The 23,181-nt window shown below is 30.3% G+C and overlaps 3 protein-coding genes and 1 long non-coding RNA gene across 7 annotated transcripts; all 4 read left to right on the forward strand.

Annotated features, from left to right (window-relative positions):
* Positions 1 to 129: 129 nt before the first annotated feature.
* LOC126908248 (uncharacterized) lies at positions 130 to 1,110 on the forward strand. Its single transcript, XM_050690160.1, has one exon. The coding sequence runs from the start codon at positions 130 to 132 to the stop codon at positions 1,108 to 1,110; it is 981 nt and encodes a 326-aa protein (XP_050546117.1).
* A 1,139-nt stretch (positions 1,111 to 2,249) lies between these two features.
* Positions 2,250 to 3,728, forward strand: LOC126908249 (uncharacterized). Its single transcript, XM_050690161.1, has one exon. The coding sequence runs from the start codon at positions 2,250 to 2,252 to the stop codon at positions 3,726 to 3,728; it is 1,479 nt and encodes a 492-aa protein (XP_050546118.1).
* Positions 3,729 to 5,394: 1,666 nt separating this feature from the next.
* Positions 5,395 to 7,733, forward strand: LOC126906986 (uncharacterized). 2 transcript variants are annotated; one of them, XR_007704395.1, is made up of 3 exons: positions 5,395 to 5,519; positions 5,645 to 6,696; positions 7,297 to 7,733. It is a non-coding gene; the product is annotated as an uncharacterized LOC126906986 (long non-coding RNA). The 2 variants fall into 2 exon arrangements; XR_007704394.1 differs by having other exon boundaries at positions 5,645 to 6,660.
* Positions 7,734 to 12,075: 4,342 nt separating this feature from the next.
* Positions 12,076 to 22,142, forward strand: LOC126906962 (zinc finger MYM-type protein 1-like). Of its 3 annotated transcripts, XM_050687930.1 has the most exons (9): positions 12,076 to 12,250; positions 12,512 to 12,556; positions 12,655 to 12,705; positions 12,786 to 12,815; positions 14,070 to 14,117; positions 14,499 to 14,555; positions 15,385 to 15,448; positions 15,571 to 15,650; positions 21,136 to 22,112. In XM_050687930.1, the coding sequence occupies exons 1-9, from the start codon at positions 12,161 to 12,163 to the stop codon at positions 21,868 to 21,870; spliced, it is 1,200 nt and encodes a 399-aa protein (XP_050543887.1). In that variant the 5' UTR covers positions 12,076 to 12,160; the 3' UTR covers positions 21,871 to 22,112. The 3 variants fall into 3 exon arrangements, with proteins under 3 accessions (XP_050543887.1, XP_050543888.1, XP_050543886.1); XM_050687931.1 differs by lacking the exon at positions 14,499 to 14,555 and having other exon boundaries at positions 21,136 to 22,117; XM_050687929.1 differs by lacking the exons at positions 12,076 to 12,250; positions 12,512 to 12,556; positions 12,655 to 12,705; ... (3 more) ...; positions 15,385 to 15,448; positions 15,571 to 15,650 and adding an exon at positions 18,324 to 20,333 and having other exon boundaries at positions 21,136 to 22,142.
* Positions 22,143 to 23,181: the final 1,039 nt, after the last annotated feature.

The following is a 23,181-nucleotide window of genomic DNA, read 5'->3' on the forward strand; positions in this document are numbered from 1 at the left end:
TTGATTGATTCTGGCTCACAAATCAGTGTTTTGAGTGGTGAGTGCTGTAAAAGATTAGGGTTATGTCCATCTCGTTGGACTATTCCAGTAACTGGTCTTTCTGGTCAGAAAGTGACAGACATTCAAGGTATGGTTGATTTGACTGTCAAGCCGCTATCATCACAGTTACCTTTATTGGATGTGAAGGCTTGGGTACTACCGACCATTTCCTCTATTTTGCCTACACGTCGGTTGCCAGCTGAAATTCGTTCAAAATGTGATCATCTGTCGTTGGCGGACCCATCTTTTGATTCCCCAGCTCCGGTGGACATGTTGATGGGTGCAGATATTTTCCCTCAGATATGGAGCAATGAATCCATACAGCTAGGTCATGGACTGCCCTCCGCTTACAGCTCGGTTTTCGGATGGGTGCTGATTGGTCCGATCCAGCAACCTAATGTTATATTCCCTCAATCGTTAGCAGTATCTCTTACTACTTCAATAGAAACCCTAATAGAGAAGTTTTGGCAGATCGAAGAGCCGGCAGCAGCTCCGCTAAGATTTACAGAGGACGGCCAATGTGAAGCTATTTTCATGGAGGAGATGTACCGGGAATATAATGGACAATATGTTGTGCCTCTACCCTTTAGATCTGTTAGCTCGGACAGACTATTTCCGGGTATGCGCGAGGTGGCTCTACGTCGATTTTACCAACTCGAAGGCAGGCTTCAGCGGGATAGGTTGTTACACGAGGCCTATAAGAAATTTATGAGAGAATATGAAGAACTTGGGCATATGTCAAGGTCAGAGGAACCTGGGGAGTACTTCATACCTCATCATGCCGTACATAAAATGGTAGGTGATGAGGTGAAGTTGCGGGTAGTGTTCGATGCTTCTGCTAGGTGTCAGGATGGATACTCTCTTAATGATAAGCTATTTGTCGGTCCTAAACTTCAACAAGATATCGTTGATGTTTTGTCTGGATTCCGTATCCACCAAATTGCCTTTACCACAGATATTTGTAAAATGTATAGGCAGATAAAGGTACATGATCAGTACAAGGGGTACCAACACATTCTATGGATAGAGCTCGCTCATGAATCGTCAAAGAATATACCCTTCACACAGTAACGTATGGGGTGAATTGTGCTCCATACCTGGCTCTCAGAGTATTGGAACATTTAGCTGACAGCATTAATAAAGATTTTCCGGATGTTAGTGCCGCATTGAAGTTTCATACCTACATGGATGACATATGTGTTGGGGCTGAGTCAGTTGGAAGGGCAAAGGAATTAAAGAGGAATCTAGAAGAAGTACTAGCAGGTGCAGGGTTGACCCTTAAAAAGTGGTCTAGTAATTCGTTGGAACTGCTCGAGGATGTTCCGGATGAAGACTGTGTTTGTTCTCCTTTGGCGTTTAGCCGTGGTGATGGTGTTCCGGTGTTAGTCATGCAATGGGTTCCAGATAGTGACTACTTCACCTACGACATCAGCGCTATAAAATGTGTACCTTCCAAACGAGGCATTTTGTCAGTAATTGCAAGGATATTTGATCCGCTCGGTTTTTTAGCGCCTGCTACATTCTATGCCAAAACTCTAATGCAGAGATTATGGATCTCAAAAATCAGCTGGGACGAACCTTTGCCTTCCGACTTAGGGGATGATTGGAACAGGTTCGTTAGTTTCTAGGATTCATGGCCACCATTCGTGTGCCTCGTCATGTTGGAGTGGCATCCGGTAATTCCTATCTGCTCTGTGGGTTTTCTGATGCGTCAGAGAAAGGCTACGCGGCGGTCGTTTATTTGAGAGTGACTGATCCGTCCTCTAGCGTTCGTCTTTATCTATTGGGAGCGAAAACCAAGTTAGCTCCTATCAAGGCTTGTACAGTTCCCAGGCTAGAACTTTGTGGTGCAGTACTACTCGCCCAATGGTTGTCTAGACTCAGGGGAATACTAGCAGCTCGGCTAGATATTCCCAAAGTTTACGCGTGGTCAGATTCGTCAATTGTTCTGTTCTGGTTGAGTAACCCGCAAGTGACGTTCAAGCAGTTCGTCTCTAACCGTATAAATCGCATCCAGCAACTATTGCCTGATGTTCAATGGGCTTATGTTAAGTCTGAAGATAACCCAAACCCAAACGTCAGATCTTCCTAGTTGTAAGCTCTATTGGGCTGGTCCGACGTTTTTGAAGAAACCAGGGAGTGAATAGAATCTGAAATCGGCCTCTGTTCCAGCAGATCGGCTCCCAGAGGTTCGAGAAGTTCAGGTCTCAATGGTATGTATGATGGAAAATCCAGAGGAATGGTATAGACGTTTTTCCTCTTATATGAACATGTTCAGAGTTACCGCACGCATTAGACGTTGGTTATGTTCGAAAGGAAAGGAGTATATGGATTTTATTTCTACTCAAGAATTGAATGGAGCGTTATATGCTATTGTGAAGCAGGCTCAGAAATTGTTTTTTGTTGATCTAGTGCAAGAACTGCACCAGAGGAAACCAGTAAGTTCAAAATCGTTAAGGCAATTATGTCCGTTCTTAGATTTTCATGGAATAGTACGTGTTGGAGGTCGTTTACGGAATTCTAGTTTACCTGATAACCAAAAGTACCCTATTCTAATACCTAAAGAATCACATTTGGCTCTTTTGATTGCTCGCCATTGGCACTCATTCGCTTGCCATGCTGGTCCAAGATTGGTAACGGCTCTTATCAATCAACGCTTTTGGATTGTCGGCATCAGGCTGGTTGTGCATAGAGCAATAAGGGAATGTATAACCTGTGTTAAATTTACAGGAGCGAACCCGCAACCAGTTATGGCAGATCTGCCAGCTGCTAGAGTTCAAGGTTGTCAGACCTTCTCCAAAGTGGGAATGGATTATGCAGGACCCATTACCATGAAAGAGACAAGTCTTAGGAGGTCCAGGGTATTCAAGGTCTACATTGCGCTTTTTGTCTGCATGACTACGAAGGCGGTTCATTTGGAGTTGGTTCTGGATCTGACCACTAAAGCGTTCTTGGCAGCTCTGGATAGGTTCGCAGCTCGACGAGGCCTACCCTCCGCCCTTTTTTCAGACTGTGGTACAAACTTTGTGGGGGCCAGTAATCAGCTCCGTAAACTGGTCAATGACCCTGCCAATAGAGATATCCTAACCGCTCAGATGCCTGTTGAATGGAATTTTAATCCTCCTAGCGCCCCCCACTTCGGTGGTTTGTGGGAGGCTGCGGTTAAATCCACTAAATCTTTGATGGTTAGCACTATGGGTGCTCAGGTTTGGTCTCTTGAAGAGTTCTCTACCATTTTGTGTCGAATAGAGGCGGCACTTAATTCTCGGCCACTTACGCAGATGAGCTCCGACCCAAATGATTTAGAATACTTGACGCCAGGCCATTTCATAATTGGACGCTCTTTACTGGCTGCTCCTGAGGAAGGATGTGAAGATAAGAAGTTGAATCTACGACATCGCTGGAAGGTCCTCCAGCAGTCCTTCCAATTTTTTTGGCGGCGCTGGTCTGCAGAATATTTATCAACGCTCCAAGCTTGTGGACGTTGGCAAGGTACTCAACCAAATGTGAAGGTAGGTGAGATGGTAGTACTAAAAGATAAGATGGCATCTCCATTGACATGGAAGTTAGGCCGTGTTAAGGAAACACTACCAGGTGATGATGAAGTGGTAAGGGTAGTCAAAGTGCTCACTAGTCAAGGGCTTCTGGTTAGACCAGTAGTAAAACTGGTACTATTACCTACTGATTAAAAATTGTTTTTTTTTATTTAATCATTCATAAATTACCTTTTTCTTCATTTGGTAATCTATTATGTATATAATTTAATTTAATGTATATAATTAATTTTATGTTTTGTTAACTATTTAGTTAAAGTCAGTATTTCTTTGTACACTTATGTCTTTATAGCTCTATACCATTTATGGTTACTAGATAAGTATAACCTAATTGTTATTGTTTAAAATTGATTCTGTAATATTGTCCATTGTTAACATGTATTGTATTTTATGTTAGTCCCCCCATTGATACGTGAAATTGCAGCTCAGATTAGCTTAAAGAAGTCAGATCAGACAAAATGTAACACCTTCGAAACCTCCTGTGATTGTAAGTCCAGCTGGGACTTCCAAGGGGGAGTATGTTCGAGCAAACGCCAAGATACCGTCAGTTGGTACCAGTGAGCTACCCTGGTAATAGTTTGGTTATGTAGCGGCGTTATCAGCTCGGATAACGTCCCGCCATTATTGCGCTTGGTTCGGCGTTTTATTGACGTTGCTCAGCGTCTCGTCGCTGTGTTTTAAGTTTTGCACGTTGTTCAGCGTCTCGTCGCTGTGTTTTTATTTTATTGACGTTGCTCAGCGTCTCGTCGCTGTGTTTTATTATTGACGTTGCTCAGCGTCTCGTCGCTGTGTTTTATTATTGACGTTGCTCAGCGTCTCGTCGCTGTGTTTTATTATTGACGTTGCTCAGCGTCTCGTCGCTGTGTTTTATTATTGACGTTGCTCAGCGTCTCGTCGCTGTGTTTTATTATTGACGTTGCTCAGCGTCTCGTCGCTGTGTTTTATTATTGACGTTGCTCAGCGTCTCGTCGCTGTGTTTTATTATTGACGTTGCTCAGCGTCTCGTCGCTGTGTTTTATTATTGACGTTGCTCAGCGTCTCGTCGCTGTGTTTTATTATTGACGTTGCTCAGCGTCTCGTCGCTGTGTTTTATTATTGACGTTGCTCAGCGTCTCGTCGCTGTTTTTATATTTCACGTTGCTCAGCGTCTCGTCGCTGCGATTTTTATAAGTTGTTCGTTGTTCAGCGTCTCGTCGCTGTTTTTATATTGCACGTTGTTCAGCGTCTCGTCGCTGTGTTGAAGAAGAAAGCTGCTCCGCTGTGGTTGTTCCAGTATCTTTTCTCCCTTTTATATATTTATATATATATATATATATATATTGTTATTTGTTTTAATACTATTTTGTTTATGTTAATCTTAAATGTAATATATTTTACTGTGTATAAAAAGGAAACAAGAAATTATTACTTTATTGCTCGTTAAAGAGAGATCTAGTATCGTTGCCACCAACCGCTAGTCAGGAGCGGCACGGTCAAACAAAAGTAGTTAGTTAATAGTATTTATAAATAATAATAATTAATTTTTATGGTATTGAATATTAAAATTAGTATATAAAATAATCAAAAGTTAATAGCATGATCAAATTCATACAAAATATAGATTAAACGGTATAAAATTTACAAAAATAATAGTATAATAATGTATAAATAAGTATAGTACAAAATATAATAGTGCTAATAAAATTTTAAAATAGTATAAGAAAATTTAATGATGTCTAACAAATAGATTTCTTTATTTGTTTACTTCAATAACTATAAAAATGGAAATAATTAATAGCATATATTTTGAATTACAGTTTAGCCACTTATTCTGTATAAATCTTATTATTATTTTAAATGTTTTATAAAATATATTTTTTTGTATTTTTTTTTTATGTGTGGTATATTTTTGGAGATGTTACTGGAAATGCACTTTTAGTTAACAAAGTAATTAAAATAATTTAGAGGCTTTTTATTTTATTTCCCTGTGATATTTTCAACATAAAACTTCACTCTTAATGCTATAACACTTTCTTAGAACTAAGATAACATAATATTACTTTATTTTTCAGTTTGAAAACTCTATTCTATACTTGTCAACAGTGGTGAATTGAAAACAGCAACATTTTCACAAAAGTCAATTTTTTTAATTTAACTTTTAAAATTGTTCCGAAAATACTGCCTCTTTTAAATATATAAAATAATTATTACTAGGAAACAAATTATTATCCAGCTCGACACCAACTATAACAATATATAGTACAAGTTTTTTCAAAATCAACAGCAATTAAAAATGTCTGCAAAATCTTAACATATTACTTGTGAAAGAATAAAGCCCCTGTTTTTCTTTATGTAAATTTATTTCATAATTAATTATAATAACTAAACAATAAAAACATAATTTACAAAAAAATTTAACACTACTATCAAATGAGCTAAATGATTCTTATCCCAAAAATGTATATATGAAGAGTGAATGTGTCAAACGTTCTATGTGCCAAAAAATTGAAAAATTGTTTTATTTCTGATTTATGTTCTATGAGCCAAAGGTCACAATCTTGTATGTGTTTCAAGTGTCAATTAAATTTTTTTACTTGTACAAAATTGCGTTCATAGATTGTATTTGTTCGGTGAGACATGCCCTTTGTTACCTGTACGTTCTAAGTGCCTTGGGCGAATATAATAGTTTGACGATTACAATATTATAATATAGTCTGTTATATTTCAAAATAACTAATACTGGTGTTGTTGTATTCGTTAAGTTTTCTTTTTCATTTGTTTAATTGTGTTATTATGGATACTGAAAGTATACATATTTTACGAAGTGGTAAAAAAAGAAGAAATGATCAGACTAAAAAAAGAATTAGTGGAAAATCGTATGGGACCAGGAAAAGCAATAATACAATTCAGGAAAGCGTCAACTTAGTTGTTATAACTTTGGAATACATCTCGGTGACAGCAATACAGCCTTTATGTATATGTGGGATGAAAGTATTGTTTCTCATGGAAGCTCAGAAATCGCTTCTTGTCTTTTTCAAGTTATTAACAAAAACGAAAATACGATAAATCGCAAAAAACTATTTATATGGTAAGACAACTGTGCTGGCCAAAATAAAAATAAAACGTTAGTAGTTTTGATGTTATATTTAATAAATATGGGGATATTTGATGAGATTATACAAAAATTTTTGATAAGTGGCCACTCTCTCTTGGCTTGTGATCATGATTTCGCTATTATAAAAAATCAATATTTAACCAAAAAAAAAAGGGAAGCACACTTAATAAATCACACTGTCTTTAATGTATATTCATATAATATATTATTTATAACATAATTAAATAGTCACGTGATTATTTTCACTTGTACATTTGTGATAAAATATTATATTGGATACTTAAGTTTTCAATAAATACAATCTTTTTAAATAATCTTTCAAATGTATTTCTCGGTTCATTATTTCATACTGTATGTATTATTTTGTTAAGTGCACTATTGTATTTTTTTCGCCAGAAAATAAATATTCTATGGTATCAGTTAAATGTATTATTTACTGAGGCAAAATTCATTTTTGTAAGTGACCAAAAAAAGAAAATGTCAATAACATGATTAAATATTTTATTGAGCCAGATAATGATTTAACATACCCCCTCACAGTAGTATCTCAGTATTTCGGTGATTATATATAAATAATTTAAATTAATTTATACTTGTACTTTGTTTAAGATGATTATTCCGAAGCTTCTATGAAAGAAGAAGAAATATTTATATCTTTAGATTCTACACCAACCAATAAAAAAAGGATCATACAGAATGTAGCAATTGATGATAGGACTAATGGAATGGAAAATTTACTACCAAACTCTATAGGATAGTTTTATTTCTTAAACTTTCTTGTACTTGAGCAATATGCCAAGATTTTCTCAAGAGGTTTTGAATGCATAAAAAAATATTAATATTTTAGTAGTATTGATATTACTAACATACTAACAGGATAATATATTAGTGTTTTTTTAGATCCTGAAAATGTTCCAATCAAAATCTGTAAAGCTTCAATTACCAATATAATATTAAATTAAACATTTAAACATTTTATAATTTTTGAATAAGTACTCTGTTAATAATATTTTTAAAACCATTTATTTAAGATGCTATAAATAAATACAGGATAAATTAATATATTAATAAACCCTGTTAATTATTATCATCATTTTTTGCTAAAACAAATAATATATTCTTATTTTAATTTAAAAATAACATACTACACAATCTTTAGTAAGAAATTTTTATATTACTAGATAAGATATTATTAAAAGTTAAAAATCTATTTTGAAAATATTTTCATATTCTATGTTAATTAGTTAGAATTTAAAATTTGTTATAATTCTTAAAATATTTTTTGAAATAAGGACTTAGTTAAGTTAAAATTATTTTGGATTTAGTCCTCACTCATTTGGGTTAATACTTTTTTTTTTACTAAAACTACTAGAAAACATGACATAATGTATCTTTTTTTCGTTTTGTTATAATCATCAAGAAAGATAAACAACACCATAGTTGTATATCTAGCTTGATGATAATGTCAAAAATGATTTTATTCTATTTGGAATCTCATAATTATATTGTAACATTATTTATTGAATCTTTATGATCTCATCAATTAAAAAAAAGTCGATTTATTTTAAATGTATTTCACATATTATTCAAACAAAATGTAAGATTTATACGGAAATAAAACTTCCTGCTTATTACATTAGACCTAAAAAATGTATTTTTTTTTTAATAAATTATTAAAAAAGTTCGAGTTGCTCCATTTTTTTTGAGACCTCAGAAAAAAACTATTTTTTGTTCGAAATTTTTCCATCTTTTTCCGAAATTTTTAGGAATTTTGACCTCTACTACCGAGTTACACAAATTTACGACTAGCAAGCACTAAAAAATATTTTTCTTCAAAAAAAATTTGAGAAACTTATTTTTTAACTAACTAAAGATATTAAGGGGTCTGCTCACGACTTGTTATTTAGCCCAAAAACATGCTTTACGGGAAAAACTCTCACGCCTTGCCAAGTGGCCAATAGTTTAATAAAAAAAAGCCAAAAATTGCCTATATTTTGTCCCTTAATAAATAGGCACGAGGAGGTCTTTAAGCCAAGATGCTGTTGAAAAATGAAACATCGATAATATTTTGGGTCATCTTAATATTCATACACTGAAATCGTTATATAATAATTTTTTATTAATATATCAAAAATAATATATCTAAATAGGAGAAAAAAATAAATGTGAATGTAAAATGTTAAACATATTTTAGACTACAGAGATTGAGCTTTAAGTACTCTATTTGATTTGAACGCCTTACATTGGGATAATAGAAGACGTATTTAATAATTGTTTTTCCGAATATTCAATTAATTGATTTTCATTTACCATGGTTTCAAAAGTACTATGTAGAGGAGGCTCACTAAAAAATTATAAAATTGTTCATTTATAAAAAACTGAATTAACGCAGAAGAGATAACATATGCTTAAAGCATTTCTTTTGATTTGTACGCCTTACCTTGGTGTAATAGAAGACGTATTTATTAATACTGTTTAACAATAAAATAAATTCATACTATGTACAAACATTAGATCAGATTTCTGATTTAACTTAGGACTACTGGTCAATATATCTACCTTGAATTAGGTGATAATGATAACATGAGCCATGAGGGTATTGATAATAATTTTTTCTTAGTTTATGATGTTCAGGTTAAGGGTTAGTTTATAAGTAGTGTGAACTACAACCGAACTATGTACTGCTATACTAATAGTGATAAAATGAATAGTTCATTGCCAAACAATGTCAGCATGATCAATAAAATTAGTGAACTTAAGAATAGTTCATTTGAACTATTCACTTGAATGAACTATGAACTAATGAACTATTCACAGAAATGAACTAAACTTTCCATCTCTAATTAAATAATAATTTTGTGAAAAAAGAGACAAATTATGGTGTTTTAACTTTCTTAGTATTCCAATAATAATCGACTATCAACGGTCGACGACATCCACAAAACCAGTTTAAGGGAGAAAATATCAATACTTTGTTAAAATTAGATAAAAACACGAATCAAATAAATTTCTGCCTACTTTATTTGTAGTGCTGTTGATTATAAATATTACTATGTATAATCAATACTATTATCTAACTACTAACTGTAGTCTATGTTGTAATACAGCTTTGATATATCTTCTTTTACATTTATATCTTTGTAGACGTTTTAAGTTGGAAAATAATGAAGTAATATTTTTTTTAGAAAAAGATATTTTTGTTTCATAAAAATAAATTGTTCTGTTTGAAAAAATTTCAAATTAAATAAAAATAATTAATTTTTAAAAATTGTATACCAATTAAGATTTTTGCCGCCCTTCAAAATTTGCCGCCCGGGGAAAATGCCCCCAATGTTCCCCCCCTAAATGCAGCCTGACATTAACCCTTAAACAGTCGCGTGGGGGTCTAGCATACCCCCACATAAATAAAAACGGATGTATTATATTGCATAAAAGGTGTACATAGATATAAATTTAGAAGATGGTTTTTAGAGTAGTATTGAATCGATTTTCATAAATAAATACCATCGAAAAAAAAATGTATAACTTACAATATTCATCAAAATTGAAATGGGTCATATTTACCCCCACGCGACTTGTAACGTTACAATTTTTTTTTGGACTTGTATTTTTTCAAAATATCGATTTATCGTAAATGCAATGTTATAATCGATATAATATTGTGGAATTGGGATTATGTGAATCTGCCACTGACTGTGCAATTAAGTTTTAAAAATAAATAATCTATTGAGAATTTCCACTACTCGATGATACGGAACAAATACGAACAAAACATGTAATAAATACATCCCGTCGCAATGTGGACACATTGATTATCGATGCCTCATTTACAATTACCACTATTCACAATTACTCCTCCTAACCCTTCTCGTATTATAATAATTAAATTGTATAGTAATATTAATAATAAAAAAATCCAGTTCAGAAAAATGATTATGTAAATGTAAATACACATAAAACTAATAAATATAATCCGTGTTTGAGCTCAAAGAAATATAAGAAAAATTAATAAAATACATTTTGAAATAGTAAAAGCTTTTATTTACCGTGTTAAAATTAAGGTTATGCAGTTAAAATAAATTTTTTACAAACCAAATATTTTTAATGAAATTTTAAAAATTAANTAAGGTTATGCAGTTAAAATAAATTTTTTACAAACCAAATATTTTTAATGAAATTTTAAAAATTAAGTTTTTTTTTTTTGTAGTATAATTTTTAGTAATGCACATAATTTTGTAATTTATTTATTTTTTAATTTTAATTTTTTAATTTTTATCCATATTCATATATCATATGGTAACAAATAACGTCTTTGAATTAAAAAAAATGAGCTTTTTTATACATATTTATACGTTTTTAGAAATGGGGTCTAATAGACCCCCACGCGACTATGAACGTTAAAAATAGGTACGCGCCTGCTTAAGGGTTAATAATAATTTATACGTAAGGCAACATTAAGTAAATATGTTCTATGTATAGGATATTTATCGTTATAAAACTAAATTAAATAAAAATAATTTTTAATTATGTCATTTTATCTAGTGTTTTTTACTTTTATGCAAAAAAAGATGTACATTTACACGTAAAATCTATCTTAAATATAACATTAAATATACATTTAAAATAAATTATAGTGTCCAGAGTAATCATGGTAAAAAATATTGATAACTATTTATTAAGTTATATTTTAAAATAATGTATTTCTATTTTTTGTAATACGATTTAAAACGCTGATTAAACAAATCAAGCCAAATCCAACCATTTACGAAAATTTGAAGCTCTTATATTTTAATATAATAAATTTATATTTATTTCAAAAATAAAGACATAAATTAAATGTGTAATGTTTAGTTAGACTGTATAAAATGTCAATTGAGTATTTAGATATGTTTTTAAGCGAGTATTGTAAATCAAAAAACACTTTATTTTTAAAATTATTATACGAATAATTTTCATTTTGTACTATAAAAATTTTGTAACTTAATTACCTTAAGGATACCCGTATTATTTTTGTCCCTATAATGGTTACTTAATACATCAAACGTGTTAATCATTATGTAATATGGTTTAAAAAATAATTACAAGAACCCAATTAGAATCCTCTTTACAATTATAAAAAATTATAATTATAAACTAAAATGTAATAAACTAGAATTCATTTATTGTGTAGTTTTTGTAATTCATTGAATTATTTTTTAAATTAAAAGTTTAAAGCATTAAAAGTAAATAGCATTTTTTTCACACTTCATACATAAATATAATAATAATATGATTTATGTTTTTTTGTCTTGAAAATATGAAAATATGCCATTACGGTACATTTCTATATAATTTTTGCTTATTTGTAATATTTTATTTATTTTAATACCTATAAAAATGCAATGATTTAATGAAAATTTAATAAAATATATTCAAAGTTATAAATCGGTCAATTATAAAAAAAATAATTATACACAACTCAGTATTCTTGAAAATGTTTTCCAAAATATATTCTTTTGTATTAATTATTAAGTGTGGTTTTTTTTTTGGAGATGTTTTTGGAAATATTTTTTTAATTGACACGGTAATTTAAACAGATTATTAAATGATAATTAATTTAATAATTTAGTGTAGATACTTTTTATTTGATTTTTATATGACAGTTTTAGTATAAATCATCAGTTAAAATTTAACACTTTCATAGAACTAAAAGTCATGATATAATTTTATTTTTTGTAAACATCTTAAATCATTATTTTTTTAATAAATATAATTTTTTAACTGTGATTATAAATATAAAATCTTTGTATAAAATTTTCGAATAAAGTATTTCTTATTCATATAGAATGGAAAAATGATTAAACATCCAACAATCATCAAAGATAGTATTGTAAGTATAATCACAATTAAATAAAACATCAATTTTATGAATTACCACTTTTGATATCAAAAAAAAAATACTATTAACATTTATTGATTATATTATAGCATACCTATGCTAAGGGGATTTTAGAACCACGTTGGTTCAGCTCTCCAGAAGTATGTTTTATTGTTTTTTATTACGACGTTGATTACGTTATCATTTTAAAATATTTACAGTTTTTTTATTTTTACTTTAGAAATATATAAAGTGTGGTCCTTTAAAATTGGTGAGAATTTATTTAATGCAAATATTGTAAAATTTTTAGTCGGATAATACTTAATATAAATAAAGCTTTTCCATTTTTAATGGGTGTAATTTGTCAATGTTTTGGTTATTAAAAGCGAGAATTACTAGAGTCCCATTTCAAGTATTCGAAAAGGTTTTAACATTGGAGTCAATGTTTGAGCTATAAACAGTTATATTTGAATTAGACAAACTTTTCGTTGAATGAATTATTAATATCTATGTAATTACTTTGTATTATAATATTTTAAAGGGAACATTATCATTATTTTCCTTGATCAGTCTCCCTTTTAAATTTTAAAAATTATTTGGAGCAGCTTAACAATAACTTATCATTCTTTTAAAGTTTTGCTTTTCTAATTTTTTCAAACAATTTGTACATTTTTCTAATAAAATGTGAAACTGTTTTATTAAATATGACAATCCACATTTAACAAGGTCGTATGATTCCACCTAAATCGTATGCCTAATATTATCCCAAATAACTTTAAAAAATATTTTCTGCTATAAATTTCACAATTTATTATACTAATCAAGTAAATTGAAATTAAGGATATCAACGTTTTCTATAACTATATTTTATAATCATAACTTTATACTTATAAATTTTAAGCTTTTGCTTAGAAGTATTTTATTTTTATTGTGTCTACCCATCAATTAACCAGTCAGTGTTTTTTCGTCGACATTTTATGTAGTCCGCGCTTTTTTCTTTTAGTGCCCATCGTGACGAAGTCACTCATTTCTTTCAAGTTATAATAAATATAAAAAAATTGAAGCGTTTATGGCGTGAATGTCCTGAAACTATATTGATGAAATTTTTTTCAATATTTCTTTAGAATTATATTTAATAATTTGATTTACACCTTCTAACCAACGAACATTGAAAATTTATCAAGAAATCATGGATAATAAAAAACATATCGCTATCAATTCATTTCGTTTCGTTTACAACAATACGTATCTTTGCTACAGCAAATAGGCTTGTATTCATCCATTGCAATAGTACAAAAGGTAATCCTTCCTGATGAAACTTGCCTATAATTTGTAGGTTATGACAGAGCACATCTTTTTCTATACAAATCCAAAGTCTTAAAAACCCAATTTTGTTACTTATGAGCTTTTGTTAAAAGCCATAGTTATACATAATGCTGTTTATTTTAAGTTACTGCTTGAATCATTCCTAAGTGAAATTTCTGATTATTACCAAACTGAATAATGGTACTGGATTTTATTTCAGGATTTTGTAATTAAAAAAAAAATGAATGCAGAAATTTATTTGAATTATGTAAGTATTTTTATCATAAGTGAACTCAGTAAGAGAAGTTAGAAATCAGCTACCTAATAGATAAATAAAAATGTTTCGTGTATTTTAATTTTGATGGGAGTGGGTAATTTATCTTATATTTTATACTTTTTATATAATAAATTCTTAAACTTTTTATAATAAAAATTATAAATAATATACTTTAAATTTTAAGGTATCGTCAGATGGGCCTATTTAGAGAGGATGATAAACAGGGGACATTTAAATGTCATTCTAGTTGTATCAATCTACAATATTAGTAAAATCATAACAAATATTGTTAAAATGATCAAAATGTCCCAAGATGGCCATTTGACGATTTTATTTTTAGTAAATAATTATTGTTATATTTTTATTTTTTAGCGCCAGACCCAAAATTATATTACCGATAAACCAAAAATAATAATACAATTTAAAATCGTATGTTACTTTTATTATAAATGTTGAATAATTAGTTTTAATTTATTTATGATGCAAATCAATTACCGTATTTCATGAGGTAATTTTTTTTATCGGTTTTCGGTAATCACTGGTAAACTATTTTAAGCCTCGATTATTAGCTTCTACTAAACTGATAATACGTCAAGGGAACCCAAACTATCCAGTTGGTAACTTTATCCTCAAAGATTAGAAATTCTCGCCCTAAGATACAATTATACTCTTTAACTTTTGTTACGTCGCTATTTAGGGGTTGAACCTAATTGCCCGTCAACAGTATTCTAAGGGACCAATAAGGGGAGCTGGCTAGGCTATATCTACATTAGGTACTTAGGTTTCCTATTTAATTTATATTCTCATGAGGAACTACCAAGGGTTGCACCAAAATATATATATAAAACACTCTTGCTTGACAACGATATCAATTTTTATTAAGTAAAGATATATTAAATAAATAGTACAACCTGCTGGACACCTAGAGATGATATAATCCAACGGTGATACACACACACACTATTCAAGTGTTAGTAAGTTCAGTTAAGTTAAATAAAAGACAAGAATCGCAATGATGGTAAAATGTCAACTAGCGTTAGGGATATATTATTATGGTACATTGACCGTGAATTGCAAAAGTGTTTATGTGTGCAGTCTGTCCTCCTGTAGTAATAAGTTGTCACAGTGTCAACGATTTAAGCCTAGTCAGCGTTACAATAATAATGTTAGATATAATCACACTTATGTGATCGTATCACTTTCCAAAAATTATAATTTTATCTAATTTTTTATTATAACTATTATTTATATTTTTAAGACGTTCGAAGAAAAAAACATTATTTTAAATTATGAAGGACGAGATACAATTTTCGAATACAATAGTATGTATATGTCATGTTTATGTCACTTGTTGAAACATATTAATGTTTCATTAAGACAAAACAGAAATTCCATGTAATGTATATATCAAAATTGTCAAATTATGAAATAATTTCATTTACAGCACAAGAAACGAATGAATATTTAAATTATTATTTGGAGAAAATAGACAGAAATATTGAATTTAAAATAGTTAAAATCCAAGTAAGTTCATGAATATGTATATACGTGTATTTAAATTAGAATTACAATTTTACGCCGTTAAAATGTAATTTAAAGTAGATGTAGGACTCATTACGGAATGCATACGACTGTAAATATGATACAAATTATATTTTTTATATAAATTACTTATAAAAATTAACACTATATATATATATAGTCAAATATGTTAATGCCGAAAACACAGTAAAAAGCCGCAATACTTACGTTGTATGTTTGATGGGGTGGGTGGTCATGATCCGCCTAGTGTTCATGGAAGGGAAGGGGAGGGGAGTTTTTATTAGGCCCGGGGTTCCGGTGAGACAACACCGTAGCCGTGTCAATGATTCAATAATCATTTAATTGTTAATTTATTATATTTTTAAAATATTACTCTCAAACGTTTATAAAAAATTCATATACTGGTGAATTCGGGTTCTGATTTGGGAGTGTAACATTGAAAGTAATTTTACTGACACGCTGTGTTCAGAGGCGGAACTACATATGTGTAAAGGCGGGATTTTCCGCGGGCCTCGTTGTTAAAGGGGCCTCATAGCGAAATTTTTAATTATTTATCTTATTTAATAAAAAAATTAGTTCATTGTATTAATCATAGAAATATTAGATGCAATGCATTTTGTAACATTTCAAGTAAACAAAAACATGAGATATTGAAATATTATTATTCTAATATTCACCACGAAAACGAACCGATAAGGGTATAGACTATAGTATATTTTTAAACGTGTTTTGTGTTGTGTATATGCGTTATCTGATGTCAATACGAGAATTATTTATAAAAATATATTTTCTTATCGCTGTTAGGCGGCGATGCGTTACTCGAAATGTATTTTACTTGTTCAGTGGCGGAACTACGTTAACTTTGGTGATTATAAATTATCATTTTTAAGACGATCCTATTATTCGGCGACAGAGAAAATCAACGTCTTAGACGTCATTTGTAGTACTTAGGTAAATACTAAAATTAAACAATCTGATATTAAAACTAATGACTGAATATATTTTTTTACGTACTTACCGACAAGGTATAACATGTAATTATTTAAGTTTAAACATAGTATTAGTAGGTATAAAATAGTATCGTTATTTGTTTTTAATTTAATCTAATACATCATAAAACATTATAAAGTAGACTTAAGATTTAATCTAAAGAACTGATGTTATTATTGTCTATGTAATTTTTAATTTTTTAACCCGTCGTTGGTAAACTTATGTTACGGATCACGATTGCTAAACTGTGAGCACCGCGCTCACACGTTACTTTTTCCTTTATTATTAATTACTCGATCAACTCAAAAAATTGAATCATACATAGAAAAGTATCATTTTGCTCACTACCAATTGGTAAAATATTTTTTGTAAAATACTAGTATTTTTATTATTTATGCGACTGGTATTGTGAGTACCAGGCGCAGGTTCAGAAATGTCACTGTCCGATTCATTTTCAAAAAATTGGACGGGGTCAACACTTGGGTTGACATAAGTCTTCTAAAAACTGTTCTACAGTCTTCTCCAACAAAGATTAAACTTTATTGGCCATTATTTTGAAAAAAAATAAACGTATAAGCAATTCAAAAAATATGAAATTGATAAACTGTGAAAGCGACGCTCACTTTATTGGTACAGTTAATTTTGCACACTGAAAACTTCGGGAAATACAGATAGCGGCTTTTTTTTTTGTAATTATTGGTAAGCTTTTATTTGAAGGTAATAAGAGAATCAAGCAAAATAACAAACATTTATGTGACTGACGTTTAAAATGCTATTTGTGTGAGCGCCGCGCTCACATGTTTACCAACGACGGGTTAATTATTTTCAACATAATATTTGAAATTTCAATATTAAATTTATTCTGATATTTCATTTAAAATTCTAATTGCTTATACAAATAATATTAATAATAATATAAAATATAGAAAGAAAACGTATTGTTCTTGTGTTATAATTTTAGTGCACAACTTGACTTTGAGAATTTCGTTTTATAATGAATGGTCCGAATAAAAAAAGATTTGAGAGTGGAGCGAGTAAACGAAAACGTAAAGCAGAAGAAGAGCAAAAGATTAAATTGTTGCCGTCTGTTTCAAAGTACTTTATCAAAAATTCGGAAATTGAACCATCTTTTTCTACAAACTCTTTTTCAGCCAATGTAACACAAAATATGCCATCAAGTCCCTTACCTTCTTCTTCAGTCACCACTATTGCACACGAAACATCATCTAGTTTCTCACCTTTATCGACCAACGAATTTTTAGGTAAAATACCATCCAGCTCTTCATCTTCGTCCCCACGTAACAATATATCAGATTTAAATTTTTTTACTAAGCTTCTAATGTTACCAAACCCTACTGATATTGGCCATTTAGCCATCTAAATCAGTTGCCTGACACAGCAAAAAAATGTNATCAGTTGCCTGACGCAGCAAAAAAATTTATTGTTGAATATGGACCATGCCAACCTAAAGGACCATTCTATAGATATTCAGATAATCGTGTATCTAATTTATCGTTCAATGAGAAATATTATTATTCTGGGTCATCAATGTCTGGTGGAAAGACAATTAGACTATGGTTGAGTTATTCGATTATACGTCAAGTTGCATATTGCCAGCAATGTACTCTGTTCCGGAATAGATTAAAAAATAAATANTGGTTGAGTTATTCGATTATTCGTCAAGTTGCATATTGCCAGCCATGTACTCTGTTCGGGAATAGATTAAAAAATAAACAAACGTCATGGATTGACGGATTTGATGACTGGGATCACATAACGATTGCTATGAACCGTCATGAAAGTTCTACATTTCATCTTGTGTCATGTAAAGCTTATAATATGTATCATAAAAATTTAAGTATAGACTGTCAAATAAAAAAGCAAGACGCTTCTGAATCTGAATATTGGACCGCAGTTTTGACACGTATAATAGATATATCGATCACATTAGGTGGCCAAAATTTGTCTTTCAGAGGCCATAGAGAAGATGCTAACTTCAAAAATAATGGAAATTTTATGGCTTTAATAAGACTTCTAGCCAAATATGATCCAATATTGGCAACACTTCTAGAGAAGCCAAAGGGAAGCATAAAATATCTTAGCCACCAAATTCAAAATCAAATAATTGCATTAATAGAAAGTGAAATAAAGAAAAATATAATATCTGATGTTACCTCCGCGCCATTTTTTTCCTTAATTCTAGATTCAACACAAGATATAAGCAAGGTTGACCAAGTTTCTACGATATATCGGTATGTACATATAGATGAACTTGGAATTCCTAAAAGTATTGAAATAAAAGAAGATTTCATAGGTTTTTCTGAAGCAGAAGGAAATACAGGTGAAGAAATAGAAGAACAAACAGTTAAAACATTTAAAGATAATGGTCTTGATATTGGTAAATTTAGAGGAATTGGATTAGACGGAGCAGCAAGTATGAGTGGTAAACATAATGGCTTGCAGGCTCGACTTCGGAAACGACAGAAAAAAGCAAAATATGTTCATTGTGCATCGCATAATTTAAATTTGGTGATAAACGATTCTGTGAAAGATATTACGGAAATCAGACAATTTTTTGAGATGTTAGAAACTCTATATACTTTTTTCGGAAACAGTATACTTCGATGGGCAAAATTGAAAAAAGAAAGCTGTGAAATTTCTAGATCACTCAAAAGGCTGTGCCCAACACGATGGTCGTCTAGAACTGATTGTTTGATATCACTCAACCATATGTACCCAGATGTTATGAAAGTTTTAAACAACATTACGTTGACCGGGCGTAATAAGGATGAACAAAACAATGCCTCCACACTCAAAAAATATTTCGAAAGTTATGAAACAATTATTTTAATTCTATTGATGTATAAAATATTGTCAAAAATTAATTTAGCATCTAAAATACTTCAATCGCCTGGAGCTGATATTGGCAAAGCTGTTGATTTGATAAAAAGCACATTGGAAAATATGGGGAAAATTCGCGATAACTTTAACATTTTAATAGAAGAAGCTAATTCTAAAGCATTACAATGGAATGTAACGCCCGAGTTTTCTTGCATACGAACGAGAAAAGTAAAAAAATTTTATGGTGAGCTATGTCAAGATAAACGTCTTTCAGAAGGAAACCATTATTTTAAAACTCAAGTTTTATATCGATGTATTGATACTGTTGTTACACAATTGAAAACAAGATTTGTAGGCCTTAGTGAAATAAATGATTTATTTAGTTGTATTTTACGACCAACTGTAATATCTGATGAAGAGATCGGTAAGAGTGCAAAAAAGTTGGCAGAGGCATTTGAGGACTTTAATCCAGCAGAACTTACAACACAAATCGAATCATTTAAATTTCTGTTTGCTTCTGAGCTTAAATCTTGTCGCAGCGTTTTTGATATGACTAAATTACTAATAATTGATAATAATAATTTAATTGCTAGTTTCCCAGATTTGTTAACAGCATTTTATTTGTTCCTTACATTACCGGTTACTGTGGCAAGCGCAGAGAGGACATTCTCAAAACTTAAATTAATAAAGAATTATCTCAGGAGCACCATGTGCCAAACACGGCTCAGTGGCCTTGCAATGATTTCAATTGAAAATGAACGGGCTAAAAAATTGAATTTGTCGTCATTAGTTAAGTTATTTTCTCAAGATCGTAGCAGAAAAAAAAGTTTTCAAGTATAAGTATATTCATATTTGTAATTTTTTAATTCAATTTATAATTCAATAAGTTCTTAATAAACTATACAGTATACATAATTATATACACATTTTTAAATGTGTATAAACTAAAATCCTTATGTCAGCTGAATTTGGTTACAGATATAATAAAGCCTCCGAAAAATTGTATTCACGGGCCTCAGTAAACGTAGTTCCACCACTGGCTGTGTTTATTCTTTTTATTACTTATTCTTTTATTACTTAAATATAAAGTTAAAAAGTATGCAAATACGTAATATTTTAATAACAATTGTGACTATTAATTTATATTTTAGCTTTAACCTGTACTAATCATTAACATATATAATAACGTTTAATTTACAATCGCTAGAAATTGTTTTCGCATTCGGTTTACTGTATAATATTACTGTTATAAGCATAAAGCAATTATTTTTTTTAGAAAATCAAAAAACATTTTTCTGTTTTGTAATTAAACAACAAATTTTATTACATTTTATCAATGTACTTGAAAACTATAGGAAAAATATCTTTACCAGATCTCTTTTTTATGCCTAAGTCAAAATTAGAAATTTTTTAATTTTAATCCAAAATTTTTCTCAGTGCACACTTTTATCCGAGCGTAATATGATAGTGATATATATATATATATATATTAGTATAAGATTTTTATCTATTCTTATATTCATTATGTGGGGTACTGACTGTATTAGGTTTTATTATTTAATGTAATTATAGTAATAAAACAATTTAATACAGCTAATGTACAATTTTATAAAAAATTTGAATTAATTTTTTACAGAACAGTAATCTGGATAATAACACACCCATATGTAATGATACGGTCTATGATGTAGAAACCAAAAATCATTTATATACAATCCAGAACTTGTCGTTATGGAAATATGCTAAAGAGGATCTTGTTCAATCGTATGATTCTACACTACCTCTTACAACACTTAATAATTTCATTAATAATTCAACAATATACAAGAGAAGTATTGAATTTGTTATTACGAGAGCAATAAAAATCATTGAATTACGAACTATTAAGTATGCAATTTTACTAATTTCTTATGCCTTTGAGGCAATAAGAATTAGAAAGTCTATGGACCCATATTGGGACCAAATAAAAGAAAATTTAAATAAGTTAAGTGACGCGCTGATAACAATGACAGACAACAATGTCATACGAAAAAAATTTTATAAACTTAACCCTGAAGAGATTGTATATAAAGAAATGAATAAGTTAAAATCCATGGTATGTGAATACGTGCAATTATTATTATCGCCCGAAGAAAAAAATACCTACTCGAATGATTTAAATGAAAACAACTTTACACCATCTAATATCAATGAACAAGATATATTACCACAATATCTATTAAAAAAAATATTAAATGGATTTCCCAAACCTCACAAAGACGAGGAATTTTATGACATTCCAACAAATATAAGTGATATAGAGGAAAAATTTCAAAAAATTATTAGCTTAATTAAAGTAGAGTACACACATATTTTAGAAATAAAATTTTGATTTTTAATAATGTCTTATCTAATATTCTAAAAAAATTAATTGAATTCTTACTAAAGATTGTATAATTTATTATTTTAAAATAAGCCAAGAACATATTGTTCAATTTAATAAAAATTTATGAAAGTAATTTGGTGGATTTATATAAAAAAAATTAATTGAAAATCATAAATTTTTAATAAATAATAAATATTTTTTATTTTTCATAATTACATTGAAAGATATGGAGTGATTCTTTTATCATAATCCACCTATTTATTTGAAACGTAAAAATAATGTTTATATATTTTATGTTTAGTATTATACTTTCTCAATTAATCGATCATGAAGTATTTTTAATATTCCTTACACCTTATAAGGGTGTCTACTTAATTTTTCATTAATTAACTTATTTATTTATGAGATAAATTGCGATCTAATTAAGAAAATGACTGTTCGATAACAACTTTTGGACCAATATTTTACAAGTTAATAAAAATTTAATGTATTTGCCTGGAGGTTAAATATATTAAAAAATTATAAATTACTAGTCCAAAAGTTGTAAACAACCAGTTATTTTTCTTAATCTAATGACGGAACTAGTATTTTAGTAAAATACTAGTATTTTTCGTTAATAAAAATTGCATTTTACAGTAAACTTAGCGTGTTCAGTTATCTCTAACATAACTCTGGGAGCTAAGAATTGTAACCGCGATTGCCTAATTATGATAGGAACCCAGCGGATAGGCGTTACGTTAAGATCTTTACACGGTCTAGCGTCGCTTCTTGATACACTGAATACCAACCTTAGATAGTCCGTGTAAGTGATAGTTTGACTGACCAACACCGCACGTCATACGCCACGGTACAAAGTCCAGCAAATGCCGTACGCCCGACGACGACCCGCCGTAAGCATACGTTAGTCTTCTTCAAGTCTTCGAGGATCAGCTCCGAACGTACCGTACGACCGGACACGGCGAACTGATACCGCACCAGCGCACCGTCACCATCAGTGTGTCCAACTTTTGACGTCCTATGATCGAGTCGGTCACCGTGCCGCCGACTCCTGTGACAGTGCCGCGATATTATTGAAAGGTTTCTATTTATTACGTTCGTGTTTTCGTATTTTAAGTAATCTGTTGTTGTTCAGAGGTGTAAGTTTTTTCAAACTGTTACACCATTCGAATGGTTCTGTGATGGTACGCGTTCTTGGGCATACTTACCTGTGATAGTGTTAAATGAAGAATTCGAAAAGAATGAAAGTAGACTGTTATCAAAATTTAAGTCGACACTAATGTATAGTATACTTGGTTTTTTACTATCGTTACTTAGTCC

Source organism: Daktulosphaira vitifoliae, unplaced genomic scaffold (assembly GCF_025091365.1).
Source record: "Daktulosphaira vitifoliae isolate Bord-2020 unplaced genomic scaffold, ASM2509136v1 Scaffold_5, whole genome shotgun sequence".
Classification (NCBI taxonomy): Eukaryota; Metazoa; Arthropoda; class Insecta; order Hemiptera; family Phylloxeridae; genus Daktulosphaira; species Daktulosphaira vitifoliae.